Genomic DNA, 17,896 nt, shown 5'->3' on the forward strand with positions numbered 1-17,896 from the left:
AGAGGCTGCAAAACTCTAATCGCTCTTGCTCTTTCCGCTGCTCCAGCTAAGCTTCTCGTTATGGGTGTGTTTCTTCCTTGATTAGCTAACATGTATTACATCCTATTTGAACTGTATGTATTAAACAACAAATATTTATTTGTATGCTTATTAATGTATTATTATGTATAAGTGGCAACAATATATGTATTATATGTATATATATGTATATATATAATATATATATGTATATATATAAAAATTGAGAACAAGTTTCACCAATGATTATAACTCCAGAACGCATGAGCCGATTTCAACGGTTTTGCATTCGTCTCGGGCTCCGTTAGGACAAGAGCAAAGAAAATTCTGTAAAAAGTCAAAAGAAAAGCGGGAAAACCTTTTTTTTCATGCAGCGCCATTTCTAAAACATAGGATATCATGCTTTTCTGCTCATTTCGTTTTATTTAATTCATGAGACAAATTTGCTAAACACGTGCTTTATTGAATTCTACGGTATGTGTTGTTGTTAGTGCGGTGTTTTATTTCTTCGCGGGCCAGGCGAACTTTGTCTCGCCCCTAATTGTTCTTTTATATATTTCTAGAGTACTATTCTATTTCAATTAATTTTGTGCTTTTGGAAATCAAATTGGATATTTTATTTGGAAATCGTATTCCATGTAAGTATTTTGCATCATATATTTATAGTGTTAGTCGTGCCTTAAATTTCATCATACAGCAAATAAAATGCCACGACCAAGGCGTACTAATATTAATAAGGTCGAATAGAATATTGCAAATTGAGGAAGAGCGTTCACAAATTAATGCAGATACAAGAGATCGATATGCACGAAATCGAAACTCACCTAATCGATCTCTTGATAGGCAGCCACCCCGAAATCGGCCAATGCGAGCGGGAGTTCGTGTTTTGCAGCAAACTTGCTGCTTTTAATTACGATAGTGCGATTGATTACAGTGCATATGGCTGTATTGGTGGAATGACGGTGAGATGTGCGATTGTAGTGCAGCCAAATTTCCAAATGAAACAGATGGCATGTGCTGTGCTAACGGAAAAGTGAAATTGCCAACATTTGAATCTGCACCCGATCCACTACGTTCGCTGATTTTTGGAATGGTATAAACGTCGGTAGACAATTTTATGCCGACGTTCAAAGTGATTAGTTCTTCTTCCTTCTTCTTCTCATCCTCCTTCTTCTTTCTCCTCCTTCTTCCTTCTTCGTCTCACATATTACAGATTCAGGGTCAGATTTACCACCGCGCTGGCTCGATATTACTATATCCAGATACCGACCATTAATTCTTACAAATCTATTTCGTTGGAAATGAAAATCGCGAATTGGATCGGCGATCCAAGGGCAAGGCGACAATTTGTTTCTGAGCTTCAAACATTTTTTCATCAACTCAATGAATTAGTTCGATTATTCAAAATCGGTATCGATCGTATGCCATCGGATAACCACAAAATCATCATAAAAGCCGATAGATCACCCCTCGGAGAGCATGCAAGACGATTTAATGCACCGACAATCGATGATGTGGCTATTGTAATTGTTGGAGACCAGTTTCAATCTCGCGACATCGTGCTACATCGAAGAATTGAGCAATTACTGCGTGTTTCAGAGCTTCACCGCAGCTATGATGCATTACAATATCCATTATTCTACTGGAACGGTGATGACACCTATAATATCAATATACCAATGATAGATCCACAAACCGGTAGAGTATAATATAAATTCAATATGCATTCATTTTAACACAAGAAGACATTTTAATTTTTTTTTACAGGTCGTGACATTCAAAAAAAAGTTAGTGCGATGAACTGTTCGTACAGATTCATGATTCGCCCACAAGAAGACAATTTCATTTCGAGATGTGGCAAACTTTTCAAGCAATACGCTGTTGACATGTACGCAAAAATAGAAACAGAACGTCTGAATTACCTTCGATTCAATCAAACATATTTACAATCGGAAGAATATATACATTTGCGAGATGCAATAGTGAATGATGGTAATGCAAATGATATCAGACGTTTAACAATATTACCATCCACATATGTCTGCAGTCCGCGTCACATGCATGAATACAAGCAAGATGCAATGTCATACGTTCGCAAATATGGTCGACCAGACTTATTAATAACATTTACATGCAATCCACAGTGGGCGGACATAAATGATAATTTATTTGTTGGTCAAAAACCAATTGATCGGCACGATATAACTGCGCGTGTATTTCGACAGAAATTTAAGGCATTGATAGATTTGATTGCCAAATTTAAAATATTTGGAAACGTGCGTTGCTGGATGTATTCTATTGAATGGCAGAAACGAGGGCTACCGCACGGACACATATTGATATGGTTGATTCAAAAAGTTACACCAAATGAGATTGGTCGCATTATATCAGCCGAAATTCCAGATCAAAACAGCGATCCACAATTATTTCAAGTTGTTACGAAAAACATGATTCACGGCCCATTCGGTGAACTAAATTTAAATTCGCCATGCATGATCGATGGAAAATGCTCAAAGCGGTATCCAAGAGCATTGATTTCCGAAACAATAACAGGCAATGACGGATACCCATCGTATCGACGTCGGTCACCAGACGATTTTGGCCATACAACAACAATTAAGAGTTCATAATCAAGACACTATCATTGATAATCGTTGGGTAGTGCCATATTCACCGCTATTATCAAAAATATTTGAAGCTCACATTAACTATGAATATTGTAATTCAGTGAAGTCAATCAAATATATATGCAAATATGTCAACAAGGAAACCGAAATGGCTGTTTTTGGAGTAACTGGTGACAATAGATATGATGAAATTCTCAATATCAAATGTGACGTTACATTAGCACTAATGAAGCTCTTTGGAAAATTTATTAATTTCCAATAAATGAGCGATATCCTGCTGTGGTTCATTTGGCTGTTCATTTGGAAAATGGACAACGTGTTTATTTTACTAATTCAAATGTAGAGCAGAGAGCGGCACAGCCACCGGCCACAACATTAACTGCCCCAGTTGATGGTCATCAAGGCGTTTTATTTTTGAAGGTTGTACACAGTTCATCCAAACAACGCAGAGTGCTTTTATTTGCGACTGTTGTTGGTAAACGTTGCAGGACCACGCTCATTTCAACATTTTCGAACAGTTAATGTCCATTTATGTCAGACATATCGCGAAGCATGTGAACACTTACATTTGTTTGAAAATGATGCACATAGGGATTTGACAATTAACGATGCATCGATTTTTGCTTCTCCACATCAAATACGTATGCTCTATTCCATAATATTATCGACATGCTTTCCATCGAATCCACTTGATTTGTGGAATAAATATAAAGGTTTAATGGCCGAAGACTTTTTAAATCGAATGCGTCAACACACCAGAAATCACGATTTGGTGATCTTATTGGAAATGTATAACGAGGCATTGATATCGATTAAGGATATGTGCCTTGCGATGGCAAATAAAGCATTAGGTCAATTAGATATGCCCTCACCGAATCGTCTAATGCATGATTTGTTTGCTCGAGAATTGCAATTTGTGAATTGGAATTTACCCAAATTGAACGACCAACAAAAACATGTTTACGATACCATTATGCAAGCAGTACAAAATGATGTTGGTGGATTGTATTTTTTGGATGCCCCTGGAGGTACGGGTAAAACATTTGTGGTATCATTGATTTTGGCAGCCATTCGGTCACAACAAAAAATTGCATTGGCACTCGCTTCGTCAGGAATTGCTGCTACTTTATAGGATGGTGGCCGATCAGCACACTCAGCATTAAAATTGCCGTTAAATGTGCAGGCTTGTTTGCATTCATTGATTAATACATTAGTGCTAATTACTATATTATTTTTGAACGTACAGGTGATTGACAATCCCACATGCAACATATCAAGAAATTCTGCGATGGCAAAAGTTTTGCAGCAAGCAGCAATTATTCTATCGGGAAGCATTAAACAGAACAATGCAAGATCTACGTCGCAATCAAGTATTATTTCCTGTGGCGATATGTCCAAAAATTGACATTGAACATAAACATGCGTGTTCAATTGCACAATGATCAATCTGCAGAACGGTTTTCGAAGCAATAATTATTAGAAATCGGAAGTGGAAAAGATCCAAATACAAATGGATTGATCACTTTGCCAAACAATTTTTGTACAATTCTACAATCTAAAGGCGAATTAATAGAGAGCGTTTTTCCAAATATAATTCAAAATCACAGAAATCACGATTGGTTGAAAGAACGAGCAATATTGTCACCAAAAAATGTACATGTCAATGAAATCAATTTTCACATTCAAGAAAAATTGCCAGGCGCACTGACATCATATAAATCTTTTGATAGCGCAATGAAAGAAGATGATGCAGTGAATTATCCAGTTGAATTTTTAAATTCCCTAGTACCGCCTGGTATGCCACCGCATTTCTTAAACTTAAAAATCGGCTCATGAATTATTTAAATGCACTAAAATTGTGCAATGGCACAAGATTAGTTGTAAAAAAATTGATGCCGAATTTAATTGAAGCCACGATATTGACTGGAAAAGCGAAAGGAGAAATGGTGGTCATACCGCTTATTCCGTTGATACCAACAAACATGCCGTTTGAATTTAAGCGACTGCAATTCCCAGTGCGTGTATCATTTGCCATGTCCATCAAAAAGGCATAAGGACAAACGCTTCATGTATGCGGGTTGAATTTGGATGAGCCGTGTTTTTCTCATGGGCAGCTATACGAAGCCTGTTCAAGAGTTGGCATTCCAAACTCTTTATTTGTATTCGCTCCAAATGGACAAACGAAAAATAAAGTTTATCCAAATGTTTTGGATTGAAAATAATAATTTTCAAATAAAATAAATGACTTTCATATAACAAATTCTATAAATTTTTCATTGAATTTTAGGACTGCATGCGGCGAAGCGCATAGGGCCCACAAGTTATATATATATGTTTTGTATGAACTTTTGAATTATATATATTAATTTGCTTTTACTATTTATTTTGTGTAATTTTTTTGTTGTATAGTGTGTGTGTTTAGTGTACTTAAGAGTTAATACTTAAAAAATATTTGTTGTGTTTGGTTGTGGTAAGTGGCAAAGAATTTAGTTTTGACTTTTGTAATTGGGTATCTCTGCTACGTTATTCCGCTTCCTGGTTGTTAGTGCATGTTGGTTCACCAGCAGGGTATGTACATACGTCTGTGTGTACCTTTTCGCAGCTTTCACGTACATATGCAAAAATGACTATTATATGTTTATATGTATGTTCTTTTATATGTATTATTATATTAAATGTTTGCGTCACTATTGTTGTTCCAGTTTTTGTTTATGTATATAGTATGTCACTTATAACTTTTCACGTTTGTATAATATACTGTAGATCTTCGTATTATGCGTATTATATGTAAAATTACTACTTTCGATTTCAAGATGCTGTTTTACTAGAGGACAATTGTGGACAGACTCAAAGAAATTGAATATTGTCTTTATATAGATGCGATTTATCACGTCGTTGTTATTATATGGATTATTAAATGTTTGCGTCACTATTGTATTTTCAGTTTTTTTTTTTTATAACTTTTTTGCTTTTATATAATATACTGTAGATCATTGTATCAAACGTCGTTTTGTATGAACTATGCGTATTTCACAATTAATACTTCCGATTTGAAGATGCAGTTTCATCAGAGGACAATTGTGGACTGACTCAACAAAATTTGACATTGTCTTTATATAGGCTCTGGCTATTGCGTCGTCGACGCTGTGGTAGGCGCCAGAACTGGCGGGCGAACTGCCGACATACAATTTTTGCTTTGGTGCAAAAATTCACAGAAATTATTACCGTTGCAAATGCCGTTGTAGCGCTTGGGCTTGATCAAAAAACGTCGCAACGCGTCGTCGACGACCAGCCAGGAGCCAGAGCTGTAGACCATACAGTCTAATTGAACACCAAAAAATTCTTCAGAATTATTGCTTTCGCTGGAATTATGGCCTTTGCCATCGGACGAATGTATACAGCTTCTAGCTATCAGCGACAGCGACGTCGTCGACGCTGGTTAGACGCCAGACCAGTCGCGACGTCCGAACTGCAGAATCGACTTGAATTCATTGGAATTATTGCTGATGAAAACCAAAACTAATACGCATGTTTTATATACTTGTACATTTTGTATGTATGTTCAAATCAGCTATCGTAATGTAAGCGAACTATTCGACCAATATGAAGTCGGCACCTCACACTGCCATATAGAGGATAGCGTGTGAACAAATAGAACATGGCGAACAATAAAATTGCTAATTGAACACTTCGTTGCGGATAGGCATAGGCGCCTGTTTCATCCGTGAGCCTTGTTGGCCCTTTATTGAACGTTGCGAGTGGGCATAGACGCCTGTTTCACCCGTGAACCTAGTTGGCTCTTTATTTATGTATTCATATACATATCGTACATACATATGTATGTAAGTTGCTAGGCGGCACTTTATATTGCCAAAATTTACTTTGCTTTTTATCAAATCCAACACTTTCTTCGTCCTCGGCTTTTCTTCTAGTCCAATGACGAGTCCGACTGCGCCAGTTACCAACCGTGGTTTAGAGGGTAACAATATTTTAATTAGAGACATATCTTGTCTGCGAAACTATTCAGTGAAAACACGTCTACTCTCGATGAACATCACAATAAGAATAAAATTTATTCGCATATGTATGTGCTTCATTATATGTATGTATGCTGTTCGCAGACAGCTCTTATAACGGGTGTTTTTTTTAGAGGTATAGAACTTTAAGTTGGCATTACTGTTCAAGATGGCGACCGATTTAACAGCTGTCAAGTGATTTATTCTCAGTTTGGTTTGGCAATTCGTCATGAATAGACTCACGCCTGAACAACGCTTGCAAATAGTGCAATTTTATTTCGAAAATAATGGTTCTGTGCGGAATACGTATCGCGCACTACGTCCATTTTATCGTCGACAAAATCGTCCATCAGAGCAGTTAATTCGATTAACTATGGACCGTTTTCGCACCGCGTTTACTCTTATTGATAACTCGCATCCCCAGAGACGCCGTACGGTGCGTACAGAAGAAGCTATTGCTGCTGTAGAGCGTAGCATTGAGGAAGACCCGAATGAGTCCATCCGCCATCGAGCACAGGAATTGGATCTGTGTCCATCCACTTTATGGAAGATTTTGCGGAAGGATCTTGGTTTGCGTGCTTACAAAATCCAACTCGTGCAAGAATTGAAACCAAACGATCATCAAGCAAGGCGTAGATTCGTCGAATGGGCCCAAAACGAGATTGCTGTTGTTCCCGATTTTCATAAGCGAATTTTGTTTAGCGATGAAGCGCACTTCTGGTTGAATGGCTACGTCAACAAACAAAACTGCCGCATTTGGAGTGAAGCTAATCCTCAAGTGTATGTCGAAACACCGTTACATCCAGAAAAACTGACTGTTTGGTGCGCTGTATGGGCTGGTGGAATCATTGGTCCGTACTTCTTCAAAAACGATGATGGCCAGAACGTTACAGTCAATGGTGATCGGTATAGAGCCATGATTACTAACTTTTTCATTCCTGAATTGAACGACCATAATGTCCAGGAGCTGTGGTTCCAACAAGACGGCGCAACGTGTCACACAGCTCGTGCCACAATCGATTTATTGAAAGACACGTTTGGTGACCGCCTAATTTCACGTTTTGGACCTGTGAATTGGCCTCCAAGATCTTGTGATTTAACACCGCTAGACTACTTTTTGTGGGGCTATGTAAAGTCATTGGTCTATGCGGATAAGCCACAAACGCTAAACCATTTGGAAGACAACATTCGCCGTGTTATTGCCGATATACGGCCAAATATGTTGGAAAAAGTCATTGCAAATTGGACGTCCAGATTGGACTACATCCGAGCCAGCCGTGGCGGTCATATGCCAGAAATCATATTTAAAATGTAATGCCACAAGATTATCTTTCATGTCAATAAAATTCATGTCAATCGAATAATCCATCGTTGTTTTATTGCAATTTAAAGTTCTATACCTCTAAAAAAAACACCCGTTATATATATGTATATGTTTGTGTGTATTTTTTTTTTTTTTTTTTTAATCAGGTTTATTGTTGTGGGTGGATATTAATATGTACAAGTTGTAATGGTGTGGGGGGTTTTTTTTTTTTTTTTTTTTATTACAAATACGGCAGGAAAATAAAATCTTCAAAAGATACCATCCACCGTCCGTGAATGGCATGCACGATTCATAACTCTCCAAGTAGAGTTACGCCTACGTACTAAACAAAAACCTCCGAACGCTCTCCAGTCCTTGCTACGCTCACCGGGACTTCCAGTCAAGGTATTACTTCGGTGAGCAGGATGTGGTGCCAGATCGCAACCCCACTTTTGTTGCGTTGCTGCGTAACGCTCCTTCGCTAACTCTTTAGTCGCCTTTTACGACAAGCCGAGCCCGCTGAGGTGGTATTCTTGCCCCGCCACCACACGGGGGTGCTCTTTATCCAACGGGTCTGCTGGCCGTCTCATCGATGCGAACTCGTTTCATCATGCCGATGATAATGCCATGGGCCCTTACCCACACGGTTTTGTCCGCCAGCATTGTGCGCATTAAGTTCCTCGGGCTGAGCGGAGATCCAGCAAGAGTCTCCAGTATCTCTCTCTCTGTACGGAACCTTGCACAGTGCAGCAGGATATGTTCCGCTGTTTCGGCTGAGTCGCTACAGAACAGGCACAGGGCTGAGTCAACATGGCGAAACCTGAAGAGGTAACCCCGGAAGCAGCCGTGATCGGTGAGAAATTGCGTCAAGTGATAGTCCACCTCCGTGTGTTCGCATCCTGCCCACTCAACTAGATCGGGGATCAGTTGGTAGGTCCATCTCCCTTGTTGCGAATCATGCCACCTAGTCTGCCACACTCCATGCAGCCAGTCTGTGATCTCTTCTCCGGAAATACCTTCTCGCTTTAGGTATTGAGCCTCAATCTCTAGATCGATCGGGGGGATGCCCGCAAGAACATGGGCCGCATCTGACGAGATTGTCCTGGATCCTCTGATCAGTCTAAGGGCCAGAGTCCGTGATACTGCACGCGCGTTGTCCAAGTACGTCACCATCCTCCAGATGGGGGCTGCGTATAAAAGCGAAGATTTCGCGACCGCCACGAGCAGCCTTCTGGCCGGCATCCTGGGTCCGCCTATATTTGGCATGAGTCTTGCCAGTGCTGCTGCTGCCATCGCTGCCTTCCTGCTGGCGTATCTCGCATACTCCTTGAATGACAGTCTGTGGTCTACAATAACTCCCAGGTACTTAAGGAATCCAGCTGACTCTATTTGGGCGTCTTTGACCGAGACCCGTATACTCTCGACGGCTTTTCTGCTGCTCAACAACACCACTTCGGACTTGTGCGCAGCAATACTTAGACCGGCGTTTTCCAGCCAGCTAATAGTTGTGCTAATCGCTGCATTGCTCCTGTCCTGTAACTCCGGTATTGTTTTGGCAACCGCTGCAACTGCCACGTCGTCTGCAAATCAGAGTAGCTCCGTCGTACATTATGTTCCACAGGATTGGTCCAAGAACCGACCCTTGTGGGACACCTGCAGAGACGTGGTGATTTCTTGGCCCGGCGTCAGTATCGTACCAAAGTATACGGTCCCTGAAGTAGCTGCCAATGATGATCCTGAGGTATCGAGGAATACCTATGTTGCGCATGGCCCCGAGGATTTTTGGCCATCCAACCGTGTTAAACGCATTTTTTACATGAAGCGTGATGATGGCGCAATACTTCTTGGTGCCACCTAGCCATCGGTCTCCATCAAGGGCGGACTTGGCCAGATCTCTTAAGGCAGTGAGAGCGTCGAGGGTGCTTTTACCTTTCCGGAAACCATACTGGTGCCTTTGTAGGCCTTCGGGGCTCTCAGTGAACACCTCAATGCGTGTGTATATGATGCGTTCGAAGAGCTTTCCCACGATGTCCAGCAGGCAAAGTGGGCGGAAACTGCCTGCAGCGTTGGTAGGACCCTTTCCTTTCGGCAGCAGTACCAGCTTCATGTTCTTTCAGCGGGATGGGAAGACACCATCAATCAGGCACTGTTGGAAGGTGTCCCTGAAGATTTCTGGCCTAGCATTTGCGGCAGCCATAACTACGACACCTGGGATGCCATCGAGACCAGGGGCTTTGTTCCGCGTGCTGAGGAAATCCTCTGGCTCGTTGCGCCTGTCTTATTGCCCAGAAGCATTCCGAGCGTAGGTGGTTGAGGGAGCCGTTCCACCAGTAGACCGGAGGTTTGCGTTTGCCATTTTTCTTCTTTCGCGGCATCGCTGCATCGCATGCAGCTTCCAGCATCTTCATGAGCGACGCCACCATGGATTCCGCATGCCCAGTTGTTTGCTCCATTTGCTCGATGCTAAAGGCCAGCATGTCCTTGTCCAGCTTTCTGATGTCCCATGCTTGCCCAAGGGTGCTCCTTGCATGTCGTTGTGCGATGCACGACGAGCGGGCGCTGAATGTGATTAGGGCATGATCGCTCAGAGTTACGTCCTCCTGAACCATCCAATTTGCAGTGGAGGCTAGGCTTCGGTTAACAAAGGTGACGTCGATGAATGATGTACCTCTGTCGTTGTTAAACGTGGGCTTGCCACCATCGTTCAGCAGCACCAGATCCAGCTGGTTCATGGCATCGATAACGGCCCTACCTCGGGGGTTAGATGTCCGGCTTCCCCATTCTATTGCCCAGGCGTTGAAGTCACCTGCAATGACTGCCGGCTTGCGCCCTCTAGCGTGGTGTATCAGGTTGTCTAAAAAGTCCTCGAACAGGTCCGGGCTGTCACTTGGCGGGGCATAGCAGCTGTATAAGTGGACACCCTTCACTTTAGCGTACGCAATGCCGCGCATTGGCACACTTTCCTGGTCCTCTATGTAGAGGTTTCTGCAGCATATGACTGCCGCCTTACGGGTAGAGTCGAAAAGAGCTTCTGCATTTTCCACTCCAGGGACGTACGGTTCGCTTAGTAGCATGACGTCAGCATTGCGCTCTATCGCTGTTTGGGACAGAAGGCTCTGTGCAGCTGCGCAGTGATTAACATTAAGCTGTAGTATGTTAATCATGGATGCGGCGTCTTAAGGCTCCTTTTGTTGTGCTCGCTTTAAAGGTAGGGCATGTAAAGCTACCTGTCGGGTGATTCCTGTCTGTGTCGCTGTTGCAGATCAGGCAATTCGGCGGGTTGACACAGCCTTTCGCTTTGTGACCTTGTTCGCCGCACCGGAGACAGCAGTCCGAGCGATCAGGCTCCTTGCGACAGCGAGACCAGCCAACATTTACTGACCCCTTATTCAGGACGCCAATTGCGTCGTTAACGCTGAGCGTAATCGTCGCCACTTGGGTCCCATCTCTCATTTTGCGCAACCCACGCACATCTTCTGGATTTAGATGGATCCCTTCGAATTGGGAGGCCATACAGCTATAAAGCTCCATTGCAGTCGTCGCCTCATCCATGCCACTGCAGGTTAACGCCATTCTCCGCGCGCCCGTGCGGACCGCAGCCATTTCCCGAAGGGATTATTCGATAGCTCCCCTGTACTCGGACATGCTTGCAGCAGCTTTCCCCTCCACTTCGAGCAACAGCTCTCCTTGTTGGGTCCTCCTGATTTTTTTAACGTGGCTGCCCAGTTCTGACAGGCACGGGTCTGCTTTAAGTTTACGGAGCATGTCCGTGTACGAGCCTCTCCAGTCTTCTTGATTATGATGGCCTCCGGTTTTTTCCGTAGTCGTTTAGGTGCCACCTTGGTCCACTCCGAATTTTTGTTACCCTCTTTTGCAACGGACGCACCATGCCCACCATGTGTGTATGTGTGTGTGTGTATGTGTAACGTTGCTGTTCTGCACCGTGCTTCCGCGAAAGAAGCCTTTTTTGTGGCGTTGAATTTCTATAACTCGCGCGAGTTAAGTTGTGATCGAGGATCTGTTCTGTTTTTATATTAAAGCCAAGGAGGATTTGTGGTATTGAAGTGAGTCGCTCGAAGTTCGGTGACAGAATAAATTTTATTTTCAGAATAATTTTCCTTTTGTTCTTTTTGTTTTTCTTTTGTTTTTCTTTTGTTCTGCGAAACCCCTTGCGAGGGCCATAGCGAAGGTATGGCCGGAGTTCCGGTAGGAAGGACATGCCTCGCGGTGTACGTCGTTTTGTTCTTCCTTAACGTCCAGGCGGCGGCGGCCAATGCCGTGGAGCCGGCAATCAGGATGTAGATGACTGTAAGGTGGGTTGTTGCGTTGTCGTAAATTTCTGCGATGTCCTCTTCGGTTTTCAGTGTATTTATTTGTAGTTTCCGCAGGCTGAGTGGTTCTCCTGCGGGTATGGTTTTTACCTCCTCGGCTTTGATCAAGTTTATCTGTAGTTTTTCTGTGATCGTGGTGATGGTGTCGGCATATCTCGTTCCATTTGCCAGGATAGAGCAGTTGTCGTATCTTACGATAAACGAGCCGTTTACTATTCTTTCCGGTGCGTACCTGCGTATCTGCGTACCGTTGAACGGTATTGCTATAATTTGGTACCATTTATAATTTGTAATAGACAAAATTGGGATCCTGATTTCGAATGTTAGGGTTTTATTACTGGTGCTAGTATGAAGTGATAATAATTCATAGATCTCGTGGTCTGCGTTGATCTGTATTCCCCGTGTCGTTAGAGAGTTTCTGATTTTAACTACTTCGGGATTGGTTAGGATGTATTTGGGGATTATTTTTAATTTTGCTAATAAAAGGCTTTCCGCTACGCTAGTCAGATGAGCGTAGAGGAGGTCTAAGTTGATATTTAACCTGTGGATAAGACGGTCTAGCTCTAGGTCCCTTTGTCCTGCGTTTAGTTCTTTACAAATTTTATTTTGATTTGAGTTAATGATATCAGTCATTACCTCCTGTTCTCTAAATATTGTTTCATTTTTGAATCTATTCATTCTCTCCTCGTTGTTATTTAGGTTTGTTAGTTGTTTGTTTATTCTGTCTTCGTCGTTGGCGTCCATGTTACAGCTTACTATCTTCACTATTGTCCCTAGACCGTTGATCAAGCCTCTTCTAATTCTACCGCTATTGGTGTTGGGTAGCAGAGAGGCTAGCCTATGGTTGATGAGGTCAAGTTTCGCGAGTATTAGGGATTTAAGGCTAGTGGCCTCCGATTTGTTCGGGAGATCCCCTATGAGCTTGTGCAACCCTTTGGCTGCGATCTCGTACTCGTTCAGGTGTATTATATGTTGTATCGTTGTGAATGCCGATACCGTTCTGGCCTTTCCTAGTTGGACTTTTATTATTGCTTGGTCGTTGGTCAATGGTTCGAATGTCAGTTCCTTGGCGTTGGTCATCGTCAATCTGTAATGGACGTCAGTTAAGTGTTTCTAGTTAGTCATCGGTGGTGTAGTATGCGCCGCCAATAAGCTTAGGCTAGTAGCTCCTAATGTAAGATTCTGAAAAAGGTATCAACGCAACGTAATCCCTGGTCAAAAGGTTGGTAATAGAAGTTGGCCAAAAATATTTTAGTGGAATAATAAAAAACCCATTGGTGGTAAGAAAATAACACGGAGCCCCAAAATCCAAGTCTATCTAAAGGAAAAAAAAAATGTAATTTAAGCCGCAGAAACAACTTAATCGGAACTCAAAATTTAAATACCCAATACAGGAAAAAAAATAAGCGAAAAAAGGAGACCTATGTGTTAAGCCCATATCGGTGGTCATTTTGGTAGGGAAATCTTCCTAATCTTTTGTTTGTGTATTTTTTGGTTCCGTGTCGTGTGGAGTGTGTGTCCGCTGTCCCGTAGTACTGTTTGTCTCGTGAAACGGGGTGTTATTTTATTCCTCCTGTTCTCCTTCCGAAAGACTGTGTTTCCGGTAGGTAAGGCAGGGGGGTCCTCCCTCGTTTCGTTGAGTTTAGACGTGCGCTTTAAAGCGATGTCTTCCAAGTGTTTTTTGACCTCTGGGTAGATTTTGGTTCGAAATTCATTGAGTTTATTTAGGAAGTCGTGTCCAGTGTTGAACTTGACTGTTTTTGTGAAAACGTGGGTACGGCCGCTGAAGAGTTCGAACAGTGTTAGGTTCGTGCTCGAGTGGATCGCATTATTGTATGTGACAACTGTCTCTGATAAGATTTCTTCATGGTCCAAGTCCAGTTTCCCCTCCTTCCTTTTTGCGAGGATGATTCGGTATATTTCCGTCAATGTTGAGTGGAGCCTTTCGACTGTCGAGTTACTGCTTGACTGTTGAAAGGATGTCACGTGCACCTCTACGCCGTGAAAACGGTTCCCGCGAATTCGGCACCTTGGTCGAATATGACCTTTTTGGGTATACCGAATTGGCAGAAGAATGTTTTAAATGCTTTGGTTACACTGATGGAATTCCTATTAGGTAGAGGGAATGCTTGGGCGAATCTAGAGAATTTGTCTATGATTGTGAGGTTGTAGTTTTTATTGATTGTATAGATATCCGTATGCAGAATATCTAGTGGTTCGTTCGGGATTTCGGGCATTATGTAGGGTGGTTTCTGCGGGTGCCTGTCATACTTGAGTGTGAGGCAGGTCTTCTTTTAAGATATCCGTAACTATCTCTAAGGTAAAGAGAGGTTCAGAAATCTGTCTTCTGATTTTATTTTTGGATGAGACACAGATCGTACATGACGAGTCTGGTGAAACCGTAAGGGTGGCTTGCGAATTTAAATCGTTGAGTGGGCTCTGGGATACCGGAATGTCTCCTGGTTCGCTCGGCATAGCTATGTTTATGTGAGTGTTTGGTTCCACCATGCTTAGTACGTCTGCGACGACGTTTTGGGAACCCTTTTCGTGTTCCAATTCGTACGTGTATTCCCTCAAGGCATCCCGCCAGCGAATAAGTTTTGCGTTCTGGCCATTGAAATTCCTAAGTCCTAATAGGGGTTTGTGGTCGGTAACTAGTTTGAATTTCCGACCGTAGAGGTATGTTCTGAAATACTTTACTGCCCACACAATTCCTAACATTTCCTTCTCTATCGTCGAGTAGAGAGTTTCAGCCTCGTTGAGGGTTCTGCTTGCGAAGCATATTGGTCTGTCACAGGTTTTTGGTCCTTGCGACAGCACCGCTCCCAACGCGACGTTACTCGCGTCTGTAGTTAAGGTGAAGGGTAAGGTGAAGTCTGGGTGTCTCAAAATTGGGTCGTTGACAAGTAGTGTCTTGCAGATTTCGAAGGCTTCGCGGAATTCGTTGTTGATTATTACCGACTTGCCACCTTTTAATTGGTTGGTGAGCGGTTTAGTAATTCGCGCGAAATCTTTAATGAATTTCCTGTAATAGCCTATAAGTCCCAGGAAAGACTTAATTTGTCGAGTGGTCTTGGTGCATGGAAATTCTTTTATGGCCGCTATTTTATTAGGGTTCGGTTTGATTCCTTCTTGAGTGACTACGTGGCCCAAGAAGTCTATTTCCTTACGTAGGAAGTTCGACTTGGTGAGTTGGATTTTCAAATTTGCTGTGCGGAGTTTTCTGAAGACGGAGCTTATGTCATCCAAATGTTTCTGGAGTGAAGCGGAGAATATTATGATATCGGTTAGGTAGACTAGGCAGATATCTCCTATTAGCGTGCCTAAGACGTTATCCATGACACGTTGAAATGTGGCGGGGGCGTTTCTCAGCTCGAAGGGCATTCTGGTAAATTCATATAGGCCATTTTCGACCGAAAATTCTGTCTTAGCCCTATCTTCCGGGTTCATCTGAATTTGATGGAACCCTCTTGCCAGGTCCAGGGTGGTGAAGTACTTGGCCCTGCCTAGGCTGTCGAGGATTTCATTTATGTTGGGGATAGGGTATCGGTCGGCGATGGTTTTCTCGTTCAGTTTCCTGAAATCTATAACCAGTCGCCATTTCTTGTTGCCGTCCGAGTCGGTTTTCTTGGGTACTACCCAGACGGGTGCGCCCCAAGGTGAGTGGCTATTTCGGATTATGTCTTGTTCTAGCATCTTTTTTATTTGGTTCCGTACTTCCTCTTTATGGATGTACGGGTACCTGTATGTCTTTACGTGTACCGGTGTATCGTCTGTCGTCGGGATAGAATGTTTGACTGTATTCGAAAAGGTTAGGGTCTCCCTCTCGTCGTAGAGTAGCTCCCGGAACTGGTTGTAGACCGCGAACAGTCCTTGTCGCTCTTCTGGGTTTAGGTGCTCAGTTCGGATTTGGTCGATAGGCCATTTGAATTGTTCGGTGGGGTCTGGCCCCAATGTCATGCTGTAGATTTGGTCGTGTTCGTCCTCGTCATAGGGTGCAACTTCTATTGGTTGGTCTAAGCAAAGTGTTTGTTCGTCATGGGAGTTGTTTGTTACCTCGAGGTAGCTATGTCCGTCGATAGCAGTGTAAAGTCCGCCCGTGATAGTGAGGTCTTTATTGATGCCTACTGAATTGCAGAAAAAGTCTCCCTCGTCTATGTCTACTGGTAATTTAATTCGTACTCCTGTTAATTTGTGTTATTATGTCGATTGAGGCGGATTGTGTCTCAAGTTTTAGGTTCTTGATATCAATCTTTGCCTTGAGTTTTGTGAGGACGTCTATGCCCAGGAGCCCGTCGAAGTATGGGTGGAATTTGAAGAGTAGAAGGTTTATCTCGCCCTGCTCTCCAAATTCCTTTGGCATGGGCAAGGTTGTTGCCATTTTCAGTGTATAACTGTCTCTGACAGTGGTTATTTTGATTTCCCGGTCGAGTGTGCGGTTTGATTCTTGCGGAATGATGCCTGGGTCGATTAAGGAGTATGAGGAACCGGTGTCGATAAGGAATTTTAGGGCCTGAGGGGGTCAAATAGGTTCAGCGTTATGTAGGGTAGAGTCGAGCCATGCGTCATGTTACTTAGGTAGCCGACTTGTCGGTCGAGGCTCATGGTTGAAAATTTACATTGTCGTCGATATTGTTAAAATTGGTTGGAGCCCTTGGAGGGGGTCCGTTGCGTCGGTCTGGGTTGTCTTGTCTCGGGGCCGGTGGTCCTGCCCTGAAATTGTTATTCCGGCCCCTATTGTCGTAGTTGCGGAATTCCCCCTGACGGAAGGGGTTATCCCTCCGGTTATCCGGTCTGTAGTTGTTTTGGGAATAGTTGCGGTATCGTTCGAAGCGTCCCCCTGGTCTGTTTGGGGGTGCCCTGTTGTGGTCGAAATTGTTGTTGTAATTATTTCTGGGCCTACTCTGTCTTTGGTACATGAAGCTTTGCTCTGCCTGGCACCATTCGTGGGCTTGTTCTATGGTCGACGGGTCCTAGCCCGGATGACCGTCCTGAACGGGTCGCGGATGCCTACTAGGAAGGCAAATGCCGTCGTAAAGAGCTCCCCTCGATGCTGCACAGCCCCCTTGTTCGGATCGGTGGCCAGTGTCAGCAGCTCGCTTCTCAATCTATTAATTTCATAAAACAATTTTCCGAAGGGAAGACAGTCCGGCTGATTCTGTATTTCGGAGATTAAAATAGTCTCCGATTTCTTGCATGCGTACATGCGTTTCAGGTTATCCCTCATGCTGTCCCATTCCAATTTTGTGTCCAGCATATTCAGGGCCTCGTCCGCCTTGCCTATCACCTTGTTCCTTAGTGTGCGTAGCAGTAGCTGCCCGTACGGAGTCTGATCAGTGCCCCTAATGAGCATAATCACTTCCTCCACGCTCACTATGAATTTTTGTAGGGTCCCCGGTGCACCCTCGAAGTTTGGGGATTCAGTGTCATGTTAATTGATGTATTCATTGAGGTGTTTAGTAGTGTGCTAGCGTTGGCCATGTTTATTACGTGGGGTGCCGGACTAGTCGTCCCCGATCCCCCTGACCCGTTTCCGGAATCCATAACTATGATTTCTTCCTCCCTTATCTCTGGTAAACTGCTGCTACTTCTAAGGCCTAG

General features: G+C 43.2%; 1 protein-coding gene across 3 annotated transcripts; it reads left to right on the forward strand.

Annotated features, from left to right (window-relative positions):
- Positions 1-465: 465 nt before the first annotated feature.
- On the forward strand, positions 466-4,905 carry LOC120446564. 3 transcript variants are annotated; one of them, XR_005615871.1, is made up of 5 exons: positions 466-492; positions 582-656; positions 716-1,716; positions 1,786-3,673; positions 3,892-4,905. XR_005615871.1 is itself a non-coding variant. In XM_039627584.1 (5 exons), exons 4-5 carry the CDS (start codon positions 1,320-1,322, stop codon positions 2,646-2,648), a joined length of 1,260 nt encoding a protein of 419 aa, XP_039483518.1. In that variant the 5' UTR covers positions 466-492; positions 582-656; positions 716-1,119; positions 1,232-1,319; the 3' UTR covers positions 2,649-4,905. The 3 variants fall into 3 exon arrangements, 2 of the variants coding, with proteins under 2 accessions (XP_039483518.1, XP_039483519.1); XM_039627584.1 differs by having other exon boundaries at positions 716-1,119; positions 1,232-1,716; positions 1,786-4,905; XM_039627585.1 differs by having other exon boundaries at positions 716-980; positions 1,232-1,716; positions 1,786-4,905.
- Positions 4,906-17,896: the final 12,991 nt, after the last annotated feature.

The sequence above is a fragment of the Drosophila santomea genome, chromosome 2R (assembly GCF_016746245.2).
Source record: "Drosophila santomea strain STO CAGO 1482 chromosome 2R, Prin_Dsan_1.1, whole genome shotgun sequence".
Taxonomy (NCBI): domain Eukaryota; kingdom Metazoa; phylum Arthropoda; class Insecta; order Diptera; family Drosophilidae; genus Drosophila; species Drosophila santomea.